The sequence below is a fragment of the Daphnia pulicaria genome, chromosome 4 (assembly GCF_021234035.1).
Source record: "Daphnia pulicaria isolate SC F1-1A chromosome 4, SC_F0-13Bv2, whole genome shotgun sequence".
NCBI classification, from domain to species: domain Eukaryota; kingdom Metazoa; phylum Arthropoda; class Branchiopoda; order Diplostraca; family Daphniidae; genus Daphnia; species Daphnia pulicaria.
In genome coordinates this window covers 13,964,027-13,983,815 of record NC_060916.1, presented here as the reverse complement: position 1 = coordinate 13,983,815, position 19,789 = coordinate 13,964,027, and the positions used below count along the sequence as shown (strand labels likewise).

Sequence of the window (19,789 nt, the reverse complement as noted above, 5' to 3'; positions counted from 1 at the left end):
GTTCTCGATTTTCGAAATTGTGACGGTTAGGGGGAGGAGGAGCCTCATTCGAACATCTCAAGATCGGCATTGCCAGATCGCTATGTACTGGAAGCTACATCAGGTTGTTGAATGGAATGCGGTACAAAATAGTCGTTTTCAATACACTATGAAATAGAATAGAATATTTAAAAGGTAAAAAATACTTTAAATTCAATAATTGGTTGAAATTCATTATTAAATTGTTGAGAAGAAGAAAGCACGAGCAGCCACCTGATGTCGTTTCATGTCGATCAACAATCACATCAACTAGCGCCAAACATCGAATTTGGCTATCATAAAAAAAATCTATAAATAATTTCGAAAACGGCTTTCATGGTTAAATCTAGCAACAAAAGAATGCGGCAAAATAAATAAATAAAGGGTTTTTGTTAGAAGGGTTTTATATGGTTTTACTGCTCTCAGAGCTGCAAATGATGGAATGGACTTCTTGTCGATATTTTTCAATGAATTGTTGATTATGACTGTTATATTGTGACAATTTTTTTGTTTCTAACCAATTTTCTTTCAAAAAATGACAGTTTTTGTCAACGGACGCCTCTTATCTTCAACAGTGAACCTTGTCTTTGGGAGGTTTACCTGACGCTTTTTCCCGCTTTCTCCCTGTTCCATCCCCCCCTGCGTGCTTTTGACGGTTATTTTTTTCCGTCTCCACAAGCTTTCTTCTCTTCACCATATCCTGTCCCGAATACCCTCTGCTGTGGCCGGTTTCCGGTTACTACAAGACTCTTGAGGATATTTCAAACCGTTGGTAAATGATAAAACATAGCAGAATAAATGCGTGTATTTTTATTTGAAAACTGCTTAAAACCTTGGCATTTTTTGACATCCCAAATCATTGGAGCGAAGCATTGTTCGATTTGATTTGCATAAGCATCGTCACAGCTGCAGTGGAGATGCCTATTGATCAATGGCCCCCCTCCCTTTTTGAGTGTGTCAATCAATTCGATGGCGTTGCCCATTCTCACACGAGAACACGCCCCATTTTTATTCGTGGAAATGTTCGATAATCGCGTAGTTAAAAATGATTCATCAAGTTAACCAACCCCAATAAAGGATTAAAAATAGAATTTCCTTGAGGTGAGATGACAGGTGTGTAACAACTGTTATACTACGTTTACGGTTAGGCATCAGTCAATCCTCATCTTGTATACAATGTGAAAGGAGTAAATGGCGCGAATGAAGGCCACACACAACAATCGATCATGAAACTTTATCCAAACTTTGCAGGTAGAGAGACCACAAGATGCACAAGGTTGAAGGCGGGTCAAGGACGCACCTCTCCTCAACCCACTCACCTTCCTTAAAATTCCAGACTACCTTGTATTAGTAGTACACCCCCGCATCAGGTATATACATAAGCCCTTTTGTATAAATCAACTCGAGCCTATTGAAAGATGGCAGACGACCGGTGGCGATCTAAAGGTAAAAAATAAGATATCGATCGGCGCTGGCTGGTGTCCCAAATACAATTATTGATCTGCGTCTCATGAATTTCATTTTTCCAAGAATTTGTCTTCTGTTATGTATTTGTTTTGAGAATGTATTTTTGTTTTTCCATGTGTCACACTATATGTTCCAATGAGATAGAAATGGCTATTCACATAAGATAATAGGTGTATTTTGTAACTATACGCTACGACAAGGGTGCGCCATATTCTTTCCTCATCATCATCCGCTGACTACATATGTCGTCCCTTGTGGTATCCGGAATCCGCACCAAATTTCTTCTTCATAAACGATTAGAAAGAGGTTTGAGTGAGGAGAGAGGAAAGGAGGAAAAGAAACAATTTTGTTTTTCGCGGACATAACCGATACCTGGCATACTCTAGTATATCGTACGTACACAAAGGACAGCATTCATACACGACATCATCAGAACGTGGAATTTCACTTTAATCATTAATCAAAAAAACGGTTCCGTAACGTCTTTACTTCGAATTTCGAGGGATTCAGGGTGAGGGGGAATTCGGGCAACTAGGTTATTGTGTAAGAAGATTCAAAAAAGGTGATAACAAGAGCAATCAAGTTTGAAGTCTTCAAAAGAAAAAGAAAAATGAATGGAAAACAAGATTAAACGAGGGGGGAAACATATTCCCCTAATTTTTGGAGGGGCACAAAAAATTACAAATTAAATCCTACATCGACATGTCGGCCACGATAACAGTGGGCGACGTAAGATGACGAGAATCATCACCGTTGGCCTGTTCCTTGTTGTCCCTGGAGGGAAAGAGCTTGACCACCGTCTTCTTCAAGTCGTCGTTGTTATCGGCGGCCGGGGAAACTCGTTGACCAGGTGACTGATGTCCGCCAGTTGCCGGACTTGTTGTTGTTGTTGATGGCGCCTGCACTGCAACAGGGACTTTCTGGACGACCACTTTCATATCTTTATACTGCTTGTTATTCTGAAAACACTCCTTCAAATTCTTGACCGTCAGAAACGTACCAGCAGTGGAAGGATTTTGTGAATTGGAAAGAGGTGGGCACGTCTTCAACAGTGATATGGGTCTCTTGATGGCGGCCGACTGATTAGTGCCGTGATTCTTATCGGCAAAAGGAACGATGACAAAGTTGGATACTCCTCCGGCTAGACATGGAACCTTGGGGGCGATGGGGACAAATTTGCCGACCTGTGAATTCATAGGAGCCGATGACGGTGGAGTTAAATTCTTCAATCCTTGATTTCCCATCGTTAACTTGGGCATGGCAGGCAGCGAAGTTGTGGCTGTTGAGGGAGACGACGCGTTATTAGGAGCGATGGCCAACTTGGGAGTCGTGATAGGAGACGAGAGTTTAGGTGCTGGAGCTATAACAACTGGCTTAGGAGGTACGACTGTCGTCACTGTTGAATTTGCGGATCCTGACCAATTGGATGATGCCACAGTCGCGTTCACAGACGGAAACGTGCGATAGAATTTGAAATGTGGAGCTCCCATCCAGCTGCCGCACTTCTCAATGCATCGACCCATCTCTTCTTTGTTGCCACTTTCGTCCGCTTTAGTTGCCGCTGGATTGGGCATCGTTTCTGCGTTTGACGGTCCTGCCTTGATAGGTGTTGTAGACGGACTGAAACCCTGGTGCGATAAACGAGGTCTCTTGATGGGTTTCGACGACGGTTTAATCTTCCTCTCTGGCGTAATACGAGGGCTGCTACCATTCTCCGTAGAAGTTTGAGACTGTATGATTTCGATATCACTTTCTACGATGGAAGCGCGAGGTGAAGAAAAAGACGGTGATCCATTAACAGCCGCCTTAGGGACACCGCCAGCTGCTGGGCTAGTTATGGAGTCTTTGGACGAAGGGAAAAATACTTTGAAATGAGGCACACCATCAACAACCGTGTAGGTGACGCAGGGTTCTAGAGCTCGACTTCCATTTTTGCTATTGGAATCCACAGTCTCTGATTTATTCGACGGACTCGAGGTGGACGTTGCAGTTTTACTTGACGGACTTGATTTGTTTTGTTGATTATTGTTATTGTTGTTAGTCTTGCTAGGTGTTGGAGGCGGCGCTTTCTTGGCTTTGGCACGAGACTTGGTACTTCTTAAGTGTTTGGTGTTTGAGCCGGAAGTGTAACTATCTTTGCCGTTGTGACTATCCGTCTGAGAGAAAATGGGAGATGAGGCTCGGGAAGAAGCCCGAGATGATCCTCGCGAGTCGTGATGACGAGTTTTAACTCCGCTGAATTCCATAGAATTTGTCGCCAAAACTGATCGTTTGGGATCTTTCTGCCTAATGGTTACGTGCAGGCCAGTTAAGTAGTTGCATCTCCGGTTAGAAACCTGGAATTTAAACAAATAAATCATGTTTTAATTCATTGAACAATGTTTTCTTCTTATAAAGAAGGGTTAATCAAATAGATGTTTACCTTGGTTGGAATATCAATGATTTGCCAAGGGCCAGTTGTAATAACTTTTTTACCCTGAACAGCCTTTGCTTTTCTCTGGTTCAATAGTTCCTCTGATTTCTTGTACTGACTTACATGGACCAATTCTAAAAGAAAAGAAAGATGAGCCAACTTCAATTCCAGTAAGTTACAAGTTAATAAATGAACTCACCAACAGCAGACATAAAGTCACGTTGAAGAACTTTTGACCCTACTTTCTCTACTTTCTGCAGCAGTCTGTCAGACTCTGACCATTGTTCTCTGGTCAAATCTTCCCAATCCATTGGTGTTTCTTCCAACGGTTGTTCAAGTTCTTCCTCAATCTCTTCAACAACAGCCATTTCATTAGGTTCTTTGAAGTTGTCAGCTGAAGCCAACGATGAGACAGGACTTGATGAAATGTCTTGACCAGTGTTTGTTAGTTCCTGAGGAGATGATGGGAATTCATCTTCGGTTTCGCTAAATTCCCCGGTTTGAGCAGGTAGTCCAGGTTCGCTCAATGTCTCAGAACGGAACAAATCATTCTGAATTTCTTGAGAGATGCATTTCAACTCGGCTTCTCTTACAAGGTTGAGCTCTTCGCGCTGAGACTTGTCGAGGATGGCTATTTCTTGTAATAATTCTTCAAGAATCGCTTCATCTTTATCTGGCCTTTCGTTCAATTCCTGTTTAACAAAACCAAATAAAAGAAAATTTTATTAAATTAGATCAAATTTTAAAAAATAAAACTATCTCGAGCGGAAGTCTTGGCCACCTGGCGGAAAAGCGCTAAAGCTGCAGCGAAAGTTTTATCTGACACTCAAGGAAACCGAACATTTGACGACTTTTCTCGCTTAATTTCATTTAATAGGATGCAAAAACCCAAAGAAAAGATGTTGAATAATGTCGAGCATGAATTGCGGTAGACGAAAACAACAACTTTTAGGGATGCGTTCGACTTTTAAGCAATGATAGATGAAGAAATACAGAGGTTTGATAGCGTGGGTTCCTGCTGGTTGAGGGTGGCAGCAACGATGACGAAAACAATCTTTCGCAGTTGTATCATCTTGTTTTCTATCCAGCCATTAGTTTCCACTGAGAAAACCGAGCCGAAATGACAGATCATGAATTGTGAAATACATTCAACAATATATCAGTCAAGTCTGGATGCTCATTGTTGTTCTTTAGACCTAATCTAGTTAGTTTTGCAATCTACCTCAAACACACACACCTTGGGGTGTTTTCGGATTCTTAGGTATACGTGTCCGTATACCCGGCGACTCTCAGTTTAACAATTGACACTTTAATATCGTATAATATAAGCAATCGACTGTGTGCTAGGTGATAAATAGCTGATATCTCTGAGAAATGTAAAGTAAATCTTCAAGGCTGAACTCACTATGAGTCAGTGAAAAATGTTGGGCAGAGCGCGGACGCTGTTTATTGTCATTTCAAGAAGCTCACATTGGTAAACAGTTGTTTACCGTGTTCATTCTTAATATGACTGTATAACGTCGATGAGAAATATAAGGAAAATAATGTGCTTGAGCACTGTTAAACATGACTAAACCAAAAGAGCAGATGTACACATAGGGAGAGAGGAGGGGAAAGAAAATACGTCGGACGGCCGAGTTGCACACACACACACGGCCACCCAACATAGTACATACATGCAGACCTGAGCACCGAAAGTAATTGAAATAAAAACAAATCAAAGATAAACTAACCTGATATCGCTGTACAGCTTCGACAAACTGTTTTTGCAAGCGAATAACTTTGGCGGTGTTAGGCGGGATTCTACGCAAGTTTTTCAAAACGATCGGTTGTCCCGAGAAAGACATTTTTTACCGTGCGGCCAACAGCCACGGAATAGCAGAAAGCGAGCCAGCCAGCGCAGAACACTGCACGCCTCCTAGCGGGTAGTATAGGTAACCATTCTTTTCTCTATGGCTCGTGCCTCCGGCTATGTATTCTCTCTCTTTCACTGGAAAAATACCGCCCTAATCATGTCGCCGGAACTCGTTTACCCAAAAAACTTATCGTTTGCTACGGTCTGCAAATTAACAGCCAATAGATGAAAAAAAATAATTTACAAAATATTACAAAGCTATTTGGAATGGGGGCTATTCGACAACTATTTCGTGGCAATCTCTAATCGGAAGTGAGGATTTTATCGAGCCGGGCGGAGGCTCCCATCAGAAAATCAAGGCTGAATAAGGCAACACTGCAATTCCCTCTGTTGCTCTCTTAACTGTATTTTCTCTTTTGATTTCATCAGTAATAAATATGAAGCAAAATTTATTACGTACAAGGTCACTTACGGCCAGCAAAAATTACCGTCATTCGACTTGTTAATCAATAGTTTTCTGTCATGTCAAAGTAAGGCATTCTCCAGTGGGATCAACAGCGCGCCGCGTCTTACTCGCCCTAGGTATAATAAACGAAGTTGAACGCACTAGCCATAGATAGCGTTGCCTCTTTCCCGTGCTTCATTATGATTAGAGAAGAACGTGAAATAATTCATTGCTGATCATAACAGTGATTTAAAAATTCATCAACTCGTTACTCAATATTTTCAATCGACACACTTATGGCCCGTGATGCTATTCTTATATTTATATGTCGTACTAACGTCTTGAAAAAGTAATGCAAGAATATGCGCAGTGTGCGGTGTCGTCGATACAAGCATACGACGCACAAACGTGTTTGATAATCCGGCATCTAATCGATACTTTCATGGAAGTACTGTACGTACTTGAAAGAATTAATAGACGGGAAATAAAATACTGCATTGAGAATTGAAATATCAAAATTTGATGATAGAATTTAGGAAATCTAATTTACGTTTGAACTAGAAAAGATGCGAAGCAAAATTTTTAAGTTGAATCAATAAATATCAATAATAAAATCCAAAATTCTTATAGATTCCATTTCAGATAGATAACATACAACGAATTAACCTATTTCAATTTTCCCCTTTAATCCATTTCACATTTCGTTTGGTGAGTATCGACCTGTGAAGTTCGGTAAATATTGATACAAAGCATAAAAACATTTGAGTGAATTCTAAGTATTTTATTGTTTCATAAATTGTTCTCAGAAGTTTGAATTACAAAAAAAAACCTATGGAATAGAAAAAAAAAGCAATAACTGAAGCTAAAAGCAAATTGCCACTATTCAAATTTAAGCCTAGAGAAACGATTAGTTGAAAATATTCAGCACGTTTAAAAATTAACTTGATAAGCACCGGTTTCCCCGCTATTTTTAGGTCCTGAATTGTCTTATTCACCACTACACTCTTTGATACTAGCTAGGAAAAAAGTTAGTTTCTAAAACAATTTGGGCTCTGCCGCTCTGGGAATATGTGCGGAAACTTTGCGTGCACTCAATAAAAACAAACATAAAGAAAAAGTTCTTATAGTTTGTGATAAGATTATGAAAATTAATTCCTTCAACAGGTAACCTAATAGATAGACTGTTTGAGGTTTCTGAACTGTCTCCAATAAAATTATTAGCTTGCAAGATACCTGGATTGGCTGGATAGAAACATTCCAAGTCTTTGGATCCTATATAATTTCATGCTGTCACTAATTTAAAAAAAAATCAGACTGAAATCTTCAAGATACCTGTTGACACTGAATTGGATAAAATTTTTGATTAAATTGGATTAAAAGAAACACAATTTCAGTTGACTAAACCACTTACGGAAGTGAATAAACAGAACCTTTAACAGATGTTTAGGCCTATTTCCTAATGTTTCAAGTGGGTAATGAGCCACTGCCATGAAGTTTTCATGACAACTCAAATCAAGTACCAAGTGAAGATAAGACATCTACCAACAATTTGATGGATAACTAGAAAATAAATAATCCAAAGACATATTTCAAAATGGTAAAAGGTGTACACCACAAAATTGGCCTTGTTCCTGTCAAATGGTCCTCATTAATCTGCAGTATGCTAATACAACAATTATCCTATTTTTGTTTTAATGTGGCCACAATGTACACATATACATGTATGAATTGCTTAAAAGGACACATTTACACATTATAAGCAATCTAGGTAGATGACTGATTGAGTCTAAAATTTTCCCATTTCGATGTGAATGATGCAACCAACATTAGAATGATTAAGATGATTAAACTGATAATAATAACAACAAATTTTATATTTCTATTTTTCAATTGATGAAAAATGACAGGACAACTTGTGAACCTGAGACAAGGTTACGACGAAAAAGATTGTCTGCTTTCTATCAGGAAATTTCATGCAGTGAAAACATAACGATAAAGAATTTGTGATAGCCTAGTTCCTATTTTGAGTATTAAAATATATTTATTTAATTAAATTAAATTGTAACCTATTAATTTCAATTAAAAAGAATTTCAATAATTTAAATTCAAATGAGAACCTAACAAGGCACCGGTGGAGTTACAGTCGACATTAAAACGGCAACATAGCAAGATCCACACACTGGCTCGAATCGTGTGAAAATCGTGTGAAACCGGAAATTGTAATTTACTTTCAGTTTTAAATTGTAAGACTCCGTTCAGTTGACTTATTAACCCTACAGGTAACTTCAAATGGCTAAGCGTACGGCGACTCGAGAATTAAATCACGACAACTGGAATGACGAAGAAGAGGAGGAGGAGGCGGGAAGCTTCCAACAGGCTTCGGACGAGGCATTAAAGGGCCGTGTGATTAGACAAGCAAAAAGAAGGATTGCAGGAAATGATGGAGAGGTAATTTTTTTGTGCTAAGTAACAATCTAGTCAATTGGTTAACTAGTATTTAAGTGTGTCAGTTGTTTTTCACTTATTTCTCAGGCTTTTTTGTAACCAGGTTTGAATGAATGACAGAACTACAATTGTGTTCCCAATTCCAGAATATTTGTTAACAGCGTGTTTTATTTGATTCCTTTACAGGCGAAGAAGGGTTTTTCTGGGTTTGCTGGTTTTGGAGTTCGCACAGGTTCTGAACCCAGTAAAGCATTCTCCAACTTTGCTATCAAAGTACCAACTACTGTAGAAACAGGCAAGACAGAAAATGGAGAAAAGACACCAACTGATAATGGGGCTAATGAAAAAGAGTACCTTGCCAACCTAAAGTCTCTGAATGAGACTGTTACAACATGGATTACAGACCATGTAAAAAAGAACCCATGCTGTGTACTCACTCCCATCTTTCGAGATTATGAAAAACATTTGAAAGATCTAGAATCCAAACGAGCTTCACCATCTTCAAAAGAAAACATGACTACTGAACCTGGCAAGATTGACAGTGAGAAGCCTGAAGACAAGAAATTTCAATTTGGTTCTGCATCAGCAGAAGCTCCAAAACCCTCTTTCAGTTTCTTCGGCAATGGGTCGACAGTTTCCACACCGGCCAAACCACCTTCAACGTTTTCATTCGCTAGCTCAACGCCGACAACAGCACCATCGATTTCAACTTTTTCCTTTGGCGCCCCTGCTAAAAGTGATCAAGAATCAAAGACTTCGTTATCGACATTTTCGTTCAAGGCATCCAGCACTAGTTCAACCACTAGTCCACCTTCTACCGGCGGGTTGTTTGCCTTTTCCGGCACTAAACCTGCTGCTACTACTACTACCGCACCAGCCTTTTCATTCGGGTTTTCTAGGTAGTAATCCAACAAATCAATTTTTCATATTAATGTCTACAATTCGTATTATTATCTTTGTGTTTCTAGTACTAAGCCGGCAACAGAAGTGAAAAAGGAAGAAGCGGAAGGTGATAAAGACGGCGAGGAAGGAGGAGATGAAGACGCTCCACCTAAAGTGGAAGTTAAAGAAGTCAAAGAGGAAGACGCCTTTTATTCTATTAGGTACAAATTTTACTTTTATTGGTTAATTTTTTGTGTTTTAACGTTATCATTTTTCCCGCTCAGATGTAAACTGTTTTACAAAAAGGATGCCAATTACACGGAAAAAGGTGTTGGCACAATGCATCTAAAGAAAGTCAAGGACGATAAAACGCAACTGGTGATCCGTGCCGATACCTCGTTGGGCAACATTCTTCTAAACATCATTTTAAACCCACAAATAACGACCCAGCGAATCGGCAAGAATAATGTCATGCTGGTTTGCATTCCCAACCCGCCTATTGATCCAAAAACGCCGCCTGTCCCGACACCCATGCTCCTTCGTGTGAAGACGGACACTGAAGCCGATGAACTCTTGGCCAAATTGAACGAAGCAAAAAAATGATCTACTTGGGTCAGTCATGCATAGTTTAAGTTCTTTTTGTTTCTTCCATTTTCTTGTGATCCTCCATTTCACTATTTTATTCATTCAATTATTTTTTTACGATTTGTACAATAACAATCCCCCGTTTGAGACGACGCGTGATTTCACGACAGGCAAATTTCAAATCAAATTCAATACAAGTAAGAACCTATATGTAGTTTCTTTTCTTTTTATTGGACGGTTGATTCAAAAGAGTGTGGAGTATGCCGTCATCACGAATCACGATGGAATGTCGTTTTTATTCCGGACTGACTGGATGGTAACATTCTTGGATGTGAGCCGTGAGCCGACCGAGATTTAATATGTGATCTGGTTTCAGCATTTAGAACTCGAAAGGAGATGACAGACGAGCTCTGCGGAATGGGAAACCATCACGTATTGAGTTATCATAATTTTTTCGTATCAATATTTTCCTGTCCAGGATGTCACTCATCGATCATTTCCAACTTTAGGAGGAAAAAATAGTCAAACCGACTACGCTACGGTTAAGCCCCTTTCACTTGGTATTTTTTTTATTTCTCAAGATTTTTTATGGCTTTACGTCATGGCGTATCAGCGTTCAACTACATGTCTTTATAATCGATTAGTCCCACGAGGGAGAAATAGTATCCCAACTGTTTTTGATGTCGTGTTAAGTAAGTCAGTGATGAAGCCACACATCACGGTAGAATCGGGTTGTAACCGTAGAGGTTAGTAAGCAAACATTGTTATAATCGGTTGATGACTTCTGAATTAATTGCTGATTGTTTTTATTTTGCATTTCTTATAAGAAACAGTATTATCAATCGGTTAAAAAAATAGCCTGGCTGCACTCGTTCCAAAGATTAGTGGTGTCTTACTCGTCGGTCTCTTTTAGACAACCGAACTTTTCTGATAAAAAATTTTTATGTTACATATCTGACGGTGTTGTTGCATACTAAACCTTTCTAAACCCCCAATAGTTCTTTTATCTCTTTTGAATATAAAGTACCGACGATACCGACTGCAATATTCTTGATTGGGAAATTGGATATTCCTGTATGCAAAAGCAATTATTGATAAGATTCATCTACCCTAAGACATCATGGCGCTGGTTTCTCGAATAAATTTGATAAAAATGCTTAGGGCGGACTTTTTGGTAACGTGATCGGCAAAAGTCTTTTGAATGAAAACAAAAATATGGAAAAGTGAACCGATAGGCGTAATTGACATAATGACGCACAACGGACTCGAAATGTCTATATTCACAAAAGAAAAAGTGGTAGAGCGAACGGGGCTTTATACTATTCAACTCGCGGATGAAAATGTCGGACCGTTATCTTTCTGACTCACTGCAAAGATGAAACATGAAAAGTCGTGATAGCTACAAGGAACTTTTTCCAGTTTCCTAAAACTTATTTCTCGAGAAAATTGGCGCAAATCAATTCGTTCGGAGCGAGTGAAGAAAAAATTCCCGCACTAAGTTAAGGTTTTTTTTTTGTATGTTACTTAAAGTCGGTCAAGAAAAGAAAAAATAATGATTTGGTCTAGTGCATATTTCAATTTAATCCGTCGCTCCCGCTGTTTACTCGAACGGAATCATGCATGAAAGACTGCGGAATACTTGTATACAAGATAATCATTAACCGCAGTGTACAAGGACACATTTTCTTGTAGAAACAGCGATGACTAGTTGGAGTCGGTTGTAGTATACGCAGTGACGAATCCAGCAGCTAGAGACAAAGATGTTACCTAATACGGTTTGTGTGTTGTGCTGTAGTTGTTATCTAGGTAATAAATTACCGGGCACTCGTCGTCGTTCTATTCATGAAGTCAAAAATATAAGCCCCAGAGAAATTTCAAGGCATTATAATAATCGTCTCGTTATGATATCTGCTCTTAGACGTCTCATCTCCAATTATCTCCAATACGATGCTGCAAATTTGATTTACTTGTTAACGAACTTGGTAATTTAACCGAACATCTAGTTAGCGCACTTGGTTTTACCGTAAATTTATCGAGTTGAATTAATAATTTATTTCATTTCTTATTAGTTGGTTCGCGAATCTGATTTCATTACTGCCGTATGTTAAAATAGTCTCTTATTTTCAATTTTAGTGCAAGGGTATATGAATAGCGGTTTCATCTACGTTGATCAATGACATACAACAGTATGTATGGTGAGGTATCGGAGAAAGTTTTTCCATGATTTCCTATCCTACCTTCATTGATCAGTGGTATATGAACTATTCATTCAATATGGTAAATGAAAATTAAGGTCTTTAAATATTAACTCAGCGAAGTAATCACACTCGTAAATGGTAAAACGATGTAGTTAGTTGCGTTTAATATCTCCATTGTTCGAAAGAAAAGGTGTTGAATAAAATCGACAGTTAACTGACCAAAGTATGATGCTCTTTGATCAGAATTTAATTATTACGTTGCCCTCCAAACTGAAATCGGGAAATCCACAATTTGCATCCAGTTTATATATAACTAAACGGCCCTGAGGCCACATGTTAGCCTCAGGGGAATATCTGTTGTATGCTCGCATATTTTCGAATTTTCCCTTGCCTGCTTTTACGTATGGTTGGCGTGCCCATACCATGCTTCATGTTTAGGGGCTTCAGCAGCGCACAAAGTTGCCCGTAGTCGCAACTTCCCCTCCCTCCAATGGGCATGAAGAATATTCACGAGCGACCAAGCGTCAGTCCAAACAAGTCGTCCGAGTAGTGCGGGCAAGTTTTTCTTTCCCTGTGCACCTCAGTGGATATATAACAAGTCCCTTCGACAGTATGGTGTGACTCTGTCGTCTCTCAACACACACACACAGCCAGCCCACCAGTTTATACAATAGCCATTTTCTTTACCGTGAGTACTACAAGGTTTCATATCCTTTACACCTGTTGACAGTTGTTTTCTTGTTGTGTCGTGAACCGTCACATGCTTTTTGTGCTGTTTAGCACACAGGTACCAAGTCTGAATGACACAGGTTCATGTGACGGGTTTTGTCATAAGTTTGAGTGTGTGTGCGATATCTTGAGTTGACTGGGGAGACGAGTAATAATTATGGCAGAGGGGGGAAAGTCACGCTCTGTTAGATGGAAGATGGTCTATGCCGTAGGCCTTTCCGCCCACCTGCCACACCACTCAGACTCGGTCAAGGGAGAAATAATTTGAGTTAAAAAAACAAGTAACAGGCAGAGAGAGAAGGGAGGAAGTGTAAGCCTACTATATATTGTCCAGGTATAATTAGTTATCCCCCGGTTTTGTTGTTGGTTACCATTTCCTGTGGAACCGCCAGTTGACAGAACATGAAAGCAGTTCTATGCTCGGTTAATTTTTACGCTGGCTACATGTATACCGTAATCCAGGCTGCTGGGATTACCAAAGTTTTTACGAGGAGGAAAATGTTGAAGTTGGAAGATTTCTCTTTGTTTGCATCCATTTCTTAATCTCAGAATAATGCCGAAACCAAAGTAATGCTGATCCAATTTGTCCAGAGTTAAGAGGGCGTAACTTTTCCTCCCGATAGGTATATTATACGCAACAAACAACATTTTGAGATCAGTCTCACAGCTTTAAAAAGTTGTTTACGAAAAGCTTAAAGTTAAAAGAACGAGCATATAAAAATATACGAAGCTCCAAAAAGATGACTATACTACTCTCACTCTCTTCTCTTCCCTTTCGGCTATTTCCAGTTTGGGAGTCACGCGGTACTCCCCGAGAAAAAAACAGTTAGACGAACGAACGAGCGGTTTATTTTGTTTTCACTTTCACTTCGCCTTTCGGTCTATTTGGTTTTAACTTCAACAGAAAAATATGAACACAACAAAAAAACGACATGAAATAGAACCAAAACTATACACAAGATTTGAAGAATGGGACTTTTCCATTTTTGTGTGTATGCCTTTCATTTTGTTGTCCATTAGTTAGGTTAACAATAGACAATCCATGTTGCAGTTGCTGCACAGCAGGTGAAAACACATACCCCGTTTTTTTTTTAAAGCCCCTCTCCAAATTTTTGTTCGAGCCATAGTTAAAAAGATAAAAATGAGCATCCACACAAGAGGGAGTTTTTTTTTTTCTCTTCTTTGTCGCTGTTTATCTTGTCTAAATTTAGTTCGAGTTATAGATAATAACCAACCAATGGAAACGCATCCATATGCCCTTTCATGGTTGTTTTTCAATGAACTGCTATGGGGACGAGAGAAGTGTAAGGGACTAATTTGTATGGATGAGATTGAGGAGAGAGAAAGAAACAGTTGGTCAAGTGGCGGGAATATTTCTGTTATCTTGATTTTTTGTTCCGTTTTCTCTTTTTTCCTATTTTAGGATTCACAGCAGGAGACATCGAAAAAACCAGAAAAAAGTCGTCTGCATTTGCATATTAGAGATATGGATGGAAACGACGACCGAGGAGCTGGTGAAGCCATGCTTAAAGGATCATCATCCAGGCGAGTCTCTAGCTCGTCTTCCGGATGGAGGAAGATGCTGATGTGTTGCTTGAAACCAGAAGAAGACGACGTTCAAGTCTTGGATTATGAGCATTCGAGCTTGAGCGATGTTCCAGCTGAAGTATTCAACCACGAAAGGACGTTGGAGATCCTTCGACTCGACTGCAATCAAATCGCTGATTTGCCCCGGCCACTTTTTCATTGCCATGGCCTCAAAGAGCTCTGGCTATCTGATAATGAGATTGCCCTTTTACCCCCCGCGTTGGCGTCTCTCATCCATTTACAGGTACGTAATTTTTTTAAATTTTCTATTCTCAAGGAAGAAAATCGGCCTAGCTAAACGAAAAAACGTTTTCTCTTTCTCAGGTGTTGGATATCTCGAAAAACTCCTTGACCGAAGTGCCCGACGCCATTAGCGGACTGAAAGCGCTGATTATTCTGGACCTCAGCGTCAATCCGCTCGGTATATACGTCAACTCGTTTACACAATGCCCCACTTTCCCTTTAGTCAATTGAGTTGGACTTGTCGTTGTTATACGTATATATATATGTGTGGTTCTATAACCTTATTTGGACAACAGGTAAACTGCCCGAAGGCGCAACTAAATTACTCTCCCTCGAGTCGCTCAACCTCTCCGACACGTTCCTCGAATTCCTCCCGGCCAACTTTGGTCGGCTGACCAAATTGCGACTCCTCGAACTGAGAGAAAATCAACTGGCCGCTCTTCCCAAATCCATGGCTCGTTTGACGGCATTGAAGCGACTCGACATGGGCCAAAACGACTTGTGTGACCTGCCCGAAGTCGTCGGAAGCATTCCGTCGCTCACTGAGCTCTGGGTCGATGGCAACAAGTTGGACGTGCTTCCTGAATTTGTGGGTCATTTGCAGGTGGGTTTTCAACTTGCTTTCTTGACCGCGCTTTCTTTTCCATCATGTCACATCATGCGTTAATATAATGATCTGAATATTTTTCTTGTTGACAGAATCTGGTTCATCTGGATGCATCGAGAAATTGTCTTCACGGAATAGCGCCAACTATCGGGTTGTGCAAGTAAGAAATGAAAACAAGGATTTCCCGATTTCTCTTGATTTTATTAACAACCTGTTTTATTTTAAATATTTAGATCGCTCACTGATTTGTCTTTGACGTCCAATAATTTGGCCAATTTACCGGAAGAAATTGGCGATTTGACTCTGTTGACTGTACTCCGCGTCGATGACAACCGTTTGACTTGCCTGCCGGACTCGGTTGGCCGTCTCTCCAATTTGGAAGAATTGCAAGCCGGTCAGAATCGATTGTCGAAACTTCCGGCCTCGATTGGATTACTTCGCAAACTGGAAACGCTGATGCTGAACGAGAATCTGCTGGAAGAATTACCGGTCGAGCTCGGCTCGTGCCAACGTCTGACCGTTTTGTCGCTGCGAAAGAATCGACTGGAACATCTTCCACCGGAGATGGGCCATCTTTCACGACTTCGTGTCGTCAATCTGAGCTGCAATCGCCTACTTCATTTGCCCGTCTCGTTTCTCAAGTTGCCTTCGTTATCGGCACTTTGGCTCTCCGAGGCTCAGACAAAACCGGTTGTGCCGCTGCAGACGGATGTCGATTCCGCCACTGGCCACAAAGTCCTGACTTGCTTCCTATTGCCACAGTCAACCGATCCGGAGCCTGAGGAGGAACAGACACCGACAGATAAGGGCAGCCCCAACGTCGTGACGGCCCGTTCGCCCACTCATATCAAATTTGCCTTTGACGGTGAAACCGATCCAAAGGCTGGAAAACTCATGAGGAATCCAACTCCTTATCCGAAAGAGTTGAAAGCCTTGGCCAAACACGCCCAACACATCCAGCAGCATCACCCGGTTTCTCCCACATCTCGCAACAGTGTGGAAGCAACCACTATTGCGGCTTCTTCGGCTACCACCCCAACAACAACAACAACACCTGCTGTCACTACTAGCAGCTCCCCGCCATCCAGCGAAATTAAGAAACAACCGGAACCCTCTCCAGTGGTTGTCGTGTCTACTCCGCTGGCGGCTCCCGTTCATATTCACGTTGAGCCGTTAGTGTCTGTCGTTACAAAATCTCCGAATGAATCCAGCAGCCCACCCACCCAGACTGAACCGAGAGCCGAGAGCATCAGCGTCTCGGTGCGTCCCAAATCGGAAATAATGTCGGAACCTCCGCAACTCCTTGCCACGCTCTCGAGCGAATCTCAGCCTCCTCAAGTTCCGCCATTATTGCCTCCGGCTGCTCATTCTGCCTCCCCATTGCCGCTCAAACGCAACGCCTCCACCGAAATTCTAGCCAATCCGGAAGCGGATCCGCCCAAGCAGAACGGCATTCCACCGGAGCTTTCGCCCAGATCGGCCGAAATCGAAATTAAAGAAGCCAGAGTGCTTCGACCCTTGATGTCTGCAACAGATGGAGCCCTGGACAAGGTGAAGAACCCCAACGCCGTTGATGTTGTTGACCACCGGTCCAGCCAACTGGATTTGACTGAGACAAAGCAACAGCAACAGCAGCAGCAGCAGCAACAACCTCCGCCTTATCACGTTGCGGCCGCTTACTCGAAACGGGCAGCCGAATTCAATCACGCGACTAGTCTACCGCGGACCCAGTCGACTGACAGTGGATTCACGGTTGACGGGACATCCGGCGAGAGGAGGGATAGCAGTCCGAGTCGTGACAGCGGGCGTGGGCCATCCATCGAACCTCTTGAAGACAATGGCCAACCATCTGGAAGCAGCCCCGTTCAGCCTGTCGTGGCGGCAGCCAAACGTCCAATCGATTTGCCCTTGAGTGGCAATCTTTTGGAAAAAGACAAGATGACACCGCTGGCCCTCAAGAGAGCCACTTACATTGTCGAAAACAGCAGTTTAAGTCCTGCCAACGATGCGGAAGAAGCGGAAGGAGACCTCCAATCAGTGGCAGCATTGAGACAAGCGGCACGCGAAGTCTTTCTGTCCGCGTCGCCCAGGGAAAGTCCTCTGCCGACTCACAAACCCACCTCTTGGGATGTTCCACTTTCCGTCCACACTTCAAATGGGCCATCAAGTAGTAGTCCTTTAAGCGCGGCTCATGTTGTCGGACTCCCGCCGCCTGCTGGCAACGCCGAGAATGGTGGCGGCCAGCAACAACAGGCGAGCAAAATTCAAGGCCGTCTTCCTCCGCCCAAATATCACGTCGCCAGCAATAATACTAACGGATTCCGTGATACGCCAACCGAGTTGAAATCGCCTCCGCCGGCCAATGCTTCCTCTCGCATTCCCCTGTCATCGCACAACCGCCTGCCCAGCGGACTTCCGCGTCAACTCTCCAACTTGTCCGTCAACGGGTCACAACTGGACGGGCCGATTGTAAATAAACCTGCGCCTCTCTTGCCACCCAAACAGCGGGACACTCCACCGACCCTTCAGCCGAAATTGTCCAGCTCTCGGATTCCTCCTCCTCAAGTTCACACGCCCGTCGTGGCCAGCACTCCGCTGGCACCTCTGACTCTCAAGACCAACTTCTCACCTTTGCCAGTTCACAGTGCCAGGATGGTCACGCCAACAACAACAACGCCAACGACCAACAACAACGACTTTGAAGCTAATCAGACCAATAAAAGCTCTTCCGGCCAGTCTTTGAGCACGCGCATTCCTCTGCCCAAATACTCTGTGACTGATTTGAAGAATGCCGGAATTTCACCTGGATCTCGAATTCCGACGCGGATGCCTACACCCACTTTGGCGGCTACATCCATTTCCAAGAGCAAGCTATCGGTGGAATTGTCGGCCAGCCCTTCGCTGGCAGCTTACACGCCACGCATCCAGTGAGCCGTTTGACGACGAGCAACTATAGAAATGAGTCAGTGAGTGAAGGAAATAATCGTTTAAAAGATAAGAGGTTGTAAACATATATATTTTTATTTTTTTTTGTTTTTTTCCAAACACAATTTGCTGCAATAGTTTATGTACAGTCGATATTCAAATCAAGTTGTGTATCCAAATTTATGCTGGAGTTTTTTTATTATTATTTGGATTTTTATCCCCCCCTCTCTTACAATATGTGCCCTTATATACATTCGTGTTGATGATATTCTCCGACCGATAGAACTTGAAAATTAATCGTATTGACTATATCAGAAGTAAAAAAAAAAAAACAACGAAAGTTTCGTGCTGGATCATTCATCAAGTGACCTGCCAAAATTTGCCTTTTCGTGTATTTCAGACAGAGAATCTTTTTTTATGTAAAAGGTCAACTTCATTTTGTTAACACAAAAAAAAGAAGAGTTTTAGTTTTATCATTTTCGAACCACCGATCTTATAATTCCGCTGTAATCTGATCTAAGAATTTTGACGAAATTATTTTTTTTTTTTTTGCTTCATATTGTCTCCCCTTTGAATTAGAAGAAGTAAGCTGTATAAATTTGCTATATAACGTTTACGGACTTTCTTGGGTTCTTTTCATATTTTTATGCAAGTGACAATAATACGTGTATAAAGGGAAGCGTGTGTTTTTTTTTTTTTTAGTTTACCATGAAACGAAAAATAGACCCGAATACACTGTTCTAAAAATCGAAAGTTTCGAATTTCAATATCGTTTTTGGGCGTGTTACTTTCAGTAATGAATGTAATTTATGTTTTATAAGAAAAAAAACACCGGGATTTATAGAGCGTGAGAAAAGCACTCCACCCAATTTCTTACTGCGTGCGGTCATTCGCGTGACGGTATAGATTTTCAGCCCAAACTCCCTTGAACAGTATTCTTGGTTAGAACTAAAGCTATGGAATGATCTCTTTGTTATGGAAATTTGATTTTTATGTTAGGTAGAACATTTAATGTTGCTTTGCTTTCTTATTTTTTTTACATCATTTTTATGGGGTTGCGATTACTTAGTGATTGCTTCGTAAAATAACGCAACAGCGGGTTATTTAAAGATCGTTTCAAGTCTATAGAAGTGGTAGACCCTGTATAGACTAAGTGGTCTAACGGAATTATTCACTGTTGTGTGATGTATTCAAATTATTATAGATTTGGTGTTGCTTAATATTCCTTGAAACGTCGTTCACTATTTGGACGAGGAACTTCCCGTCCCGAAATACATGCAGCGGAATTCAACATGGGTTAGTGTCTTGTGTCAAATATCCTTGAAAAATGTTTCTGCTTTTATCTCGTGTCTACGTTATCTGTTACGCTGAAGTATACTGTTGCTGCGGG

The 19,789-nt window shown here is 41.3% G+C and overlaps 3 protein-coding genes and 1 long non-coding RNA gene across 5 annotated transcripts; 3 read left to right on the top strand and 1 right to left on the bottom strand.

Moving 5' to 3' along the window:
* Positions 1-757: 757 nt before the first annotated feature.
* On the top strand, positions 758-1,533 carry LOC124335739. The gene is made up of 2 exons (XR_006916885.1): positions 758-1,161; positions 1,270-1,533. It is a non-coding gene; the product is annotated as an uncharacterized LOC124335739 (long non-coding RNA).
* Positions 1,534-1,638: 105 nt separating this feature from the next.
* Positions 1,639-6,040, bottom strand: LOC124335738 (flocculation protein FLO11-like). The gene is made up of 4 exons (XM_046789168.1): positions 5,632-6,040; positions 4,098-4,590; positions 3,908-4,032; positions 1,639-3,821 (listed from the first exon to the last, which is right to left on the bottom strand). Exons 1-4 carry the CDS (start codon positions 5,743-5,745, stop codon positions 2,178-2,180), a joined length of 2,376 nt encoding a protein of 791 aa, XP_046645124.1. The 5' UTR covers positions 5,746-6,040; the 3' UTR covers positions 1,639-2,177.
* A 2,271-nt stretch (positions 6,041-8,311) lies between these two features.
* Positions 8,312-10,318, top strand: LOC124335808 (nuclear pore complex protein Nup50-like). Of its 2 annotated transcripts, XM_046789278.1 has the most exons (5): positions 8,312-8,417; positions 8,478-8,646; positions 8,830-9,542; positions 9,612-9,746; positions 9,810-10,318. In XM_046789278.1, exons 2-5 carry the CDS (start codon positions 8,488-8,490, stop codon positions 10,126-10,128), a joined length of 1,326 nt encoding a protein of 441 aa, XP_046645234.1. In that variant the 5' UTR covers positions 8,312-8,417; positions 8,478-8,487; the 3' UTR covers positions 10,129-10,318. The 2 variants fall into 2 exon arrangements, with proteins under 2 accessions (XP_046645234.1, XP_046645235.1); XM_046789279.1 differs by lacking the exon at positions 8,312-8,417 and having other exon boundaries at positions 8,424-8,646.
* Positions 10,319-12,829: 2,511 nt separating this feature from the next.
* LOC124338573 (protein lap1-like) lies at positions 12,830-18,667 on the top strand. The gene is made up of 6 exons (XM_046792668.1): positions 12,830-12,996; positions 14,461-14,868; positions 14,949-15,045; positions 15,164-15,471; positions 15,567-15,634; positions 15,708-18,667. Exons 2-6 carry the CDS (start codon positions 14,524-14,526, stop codon positions 18,403-18,405), a joined length of 3,516 nt encoding a protein of 1,171 aa, XP_046648624.1. The 5' UTR covers positions 12,830-12,996; positions 14,461-14,523; the 3' UTR covers positions 18,406-18,667.
* Positions 18,668-19,789: the final 1,122 nt, after the last annotated feature.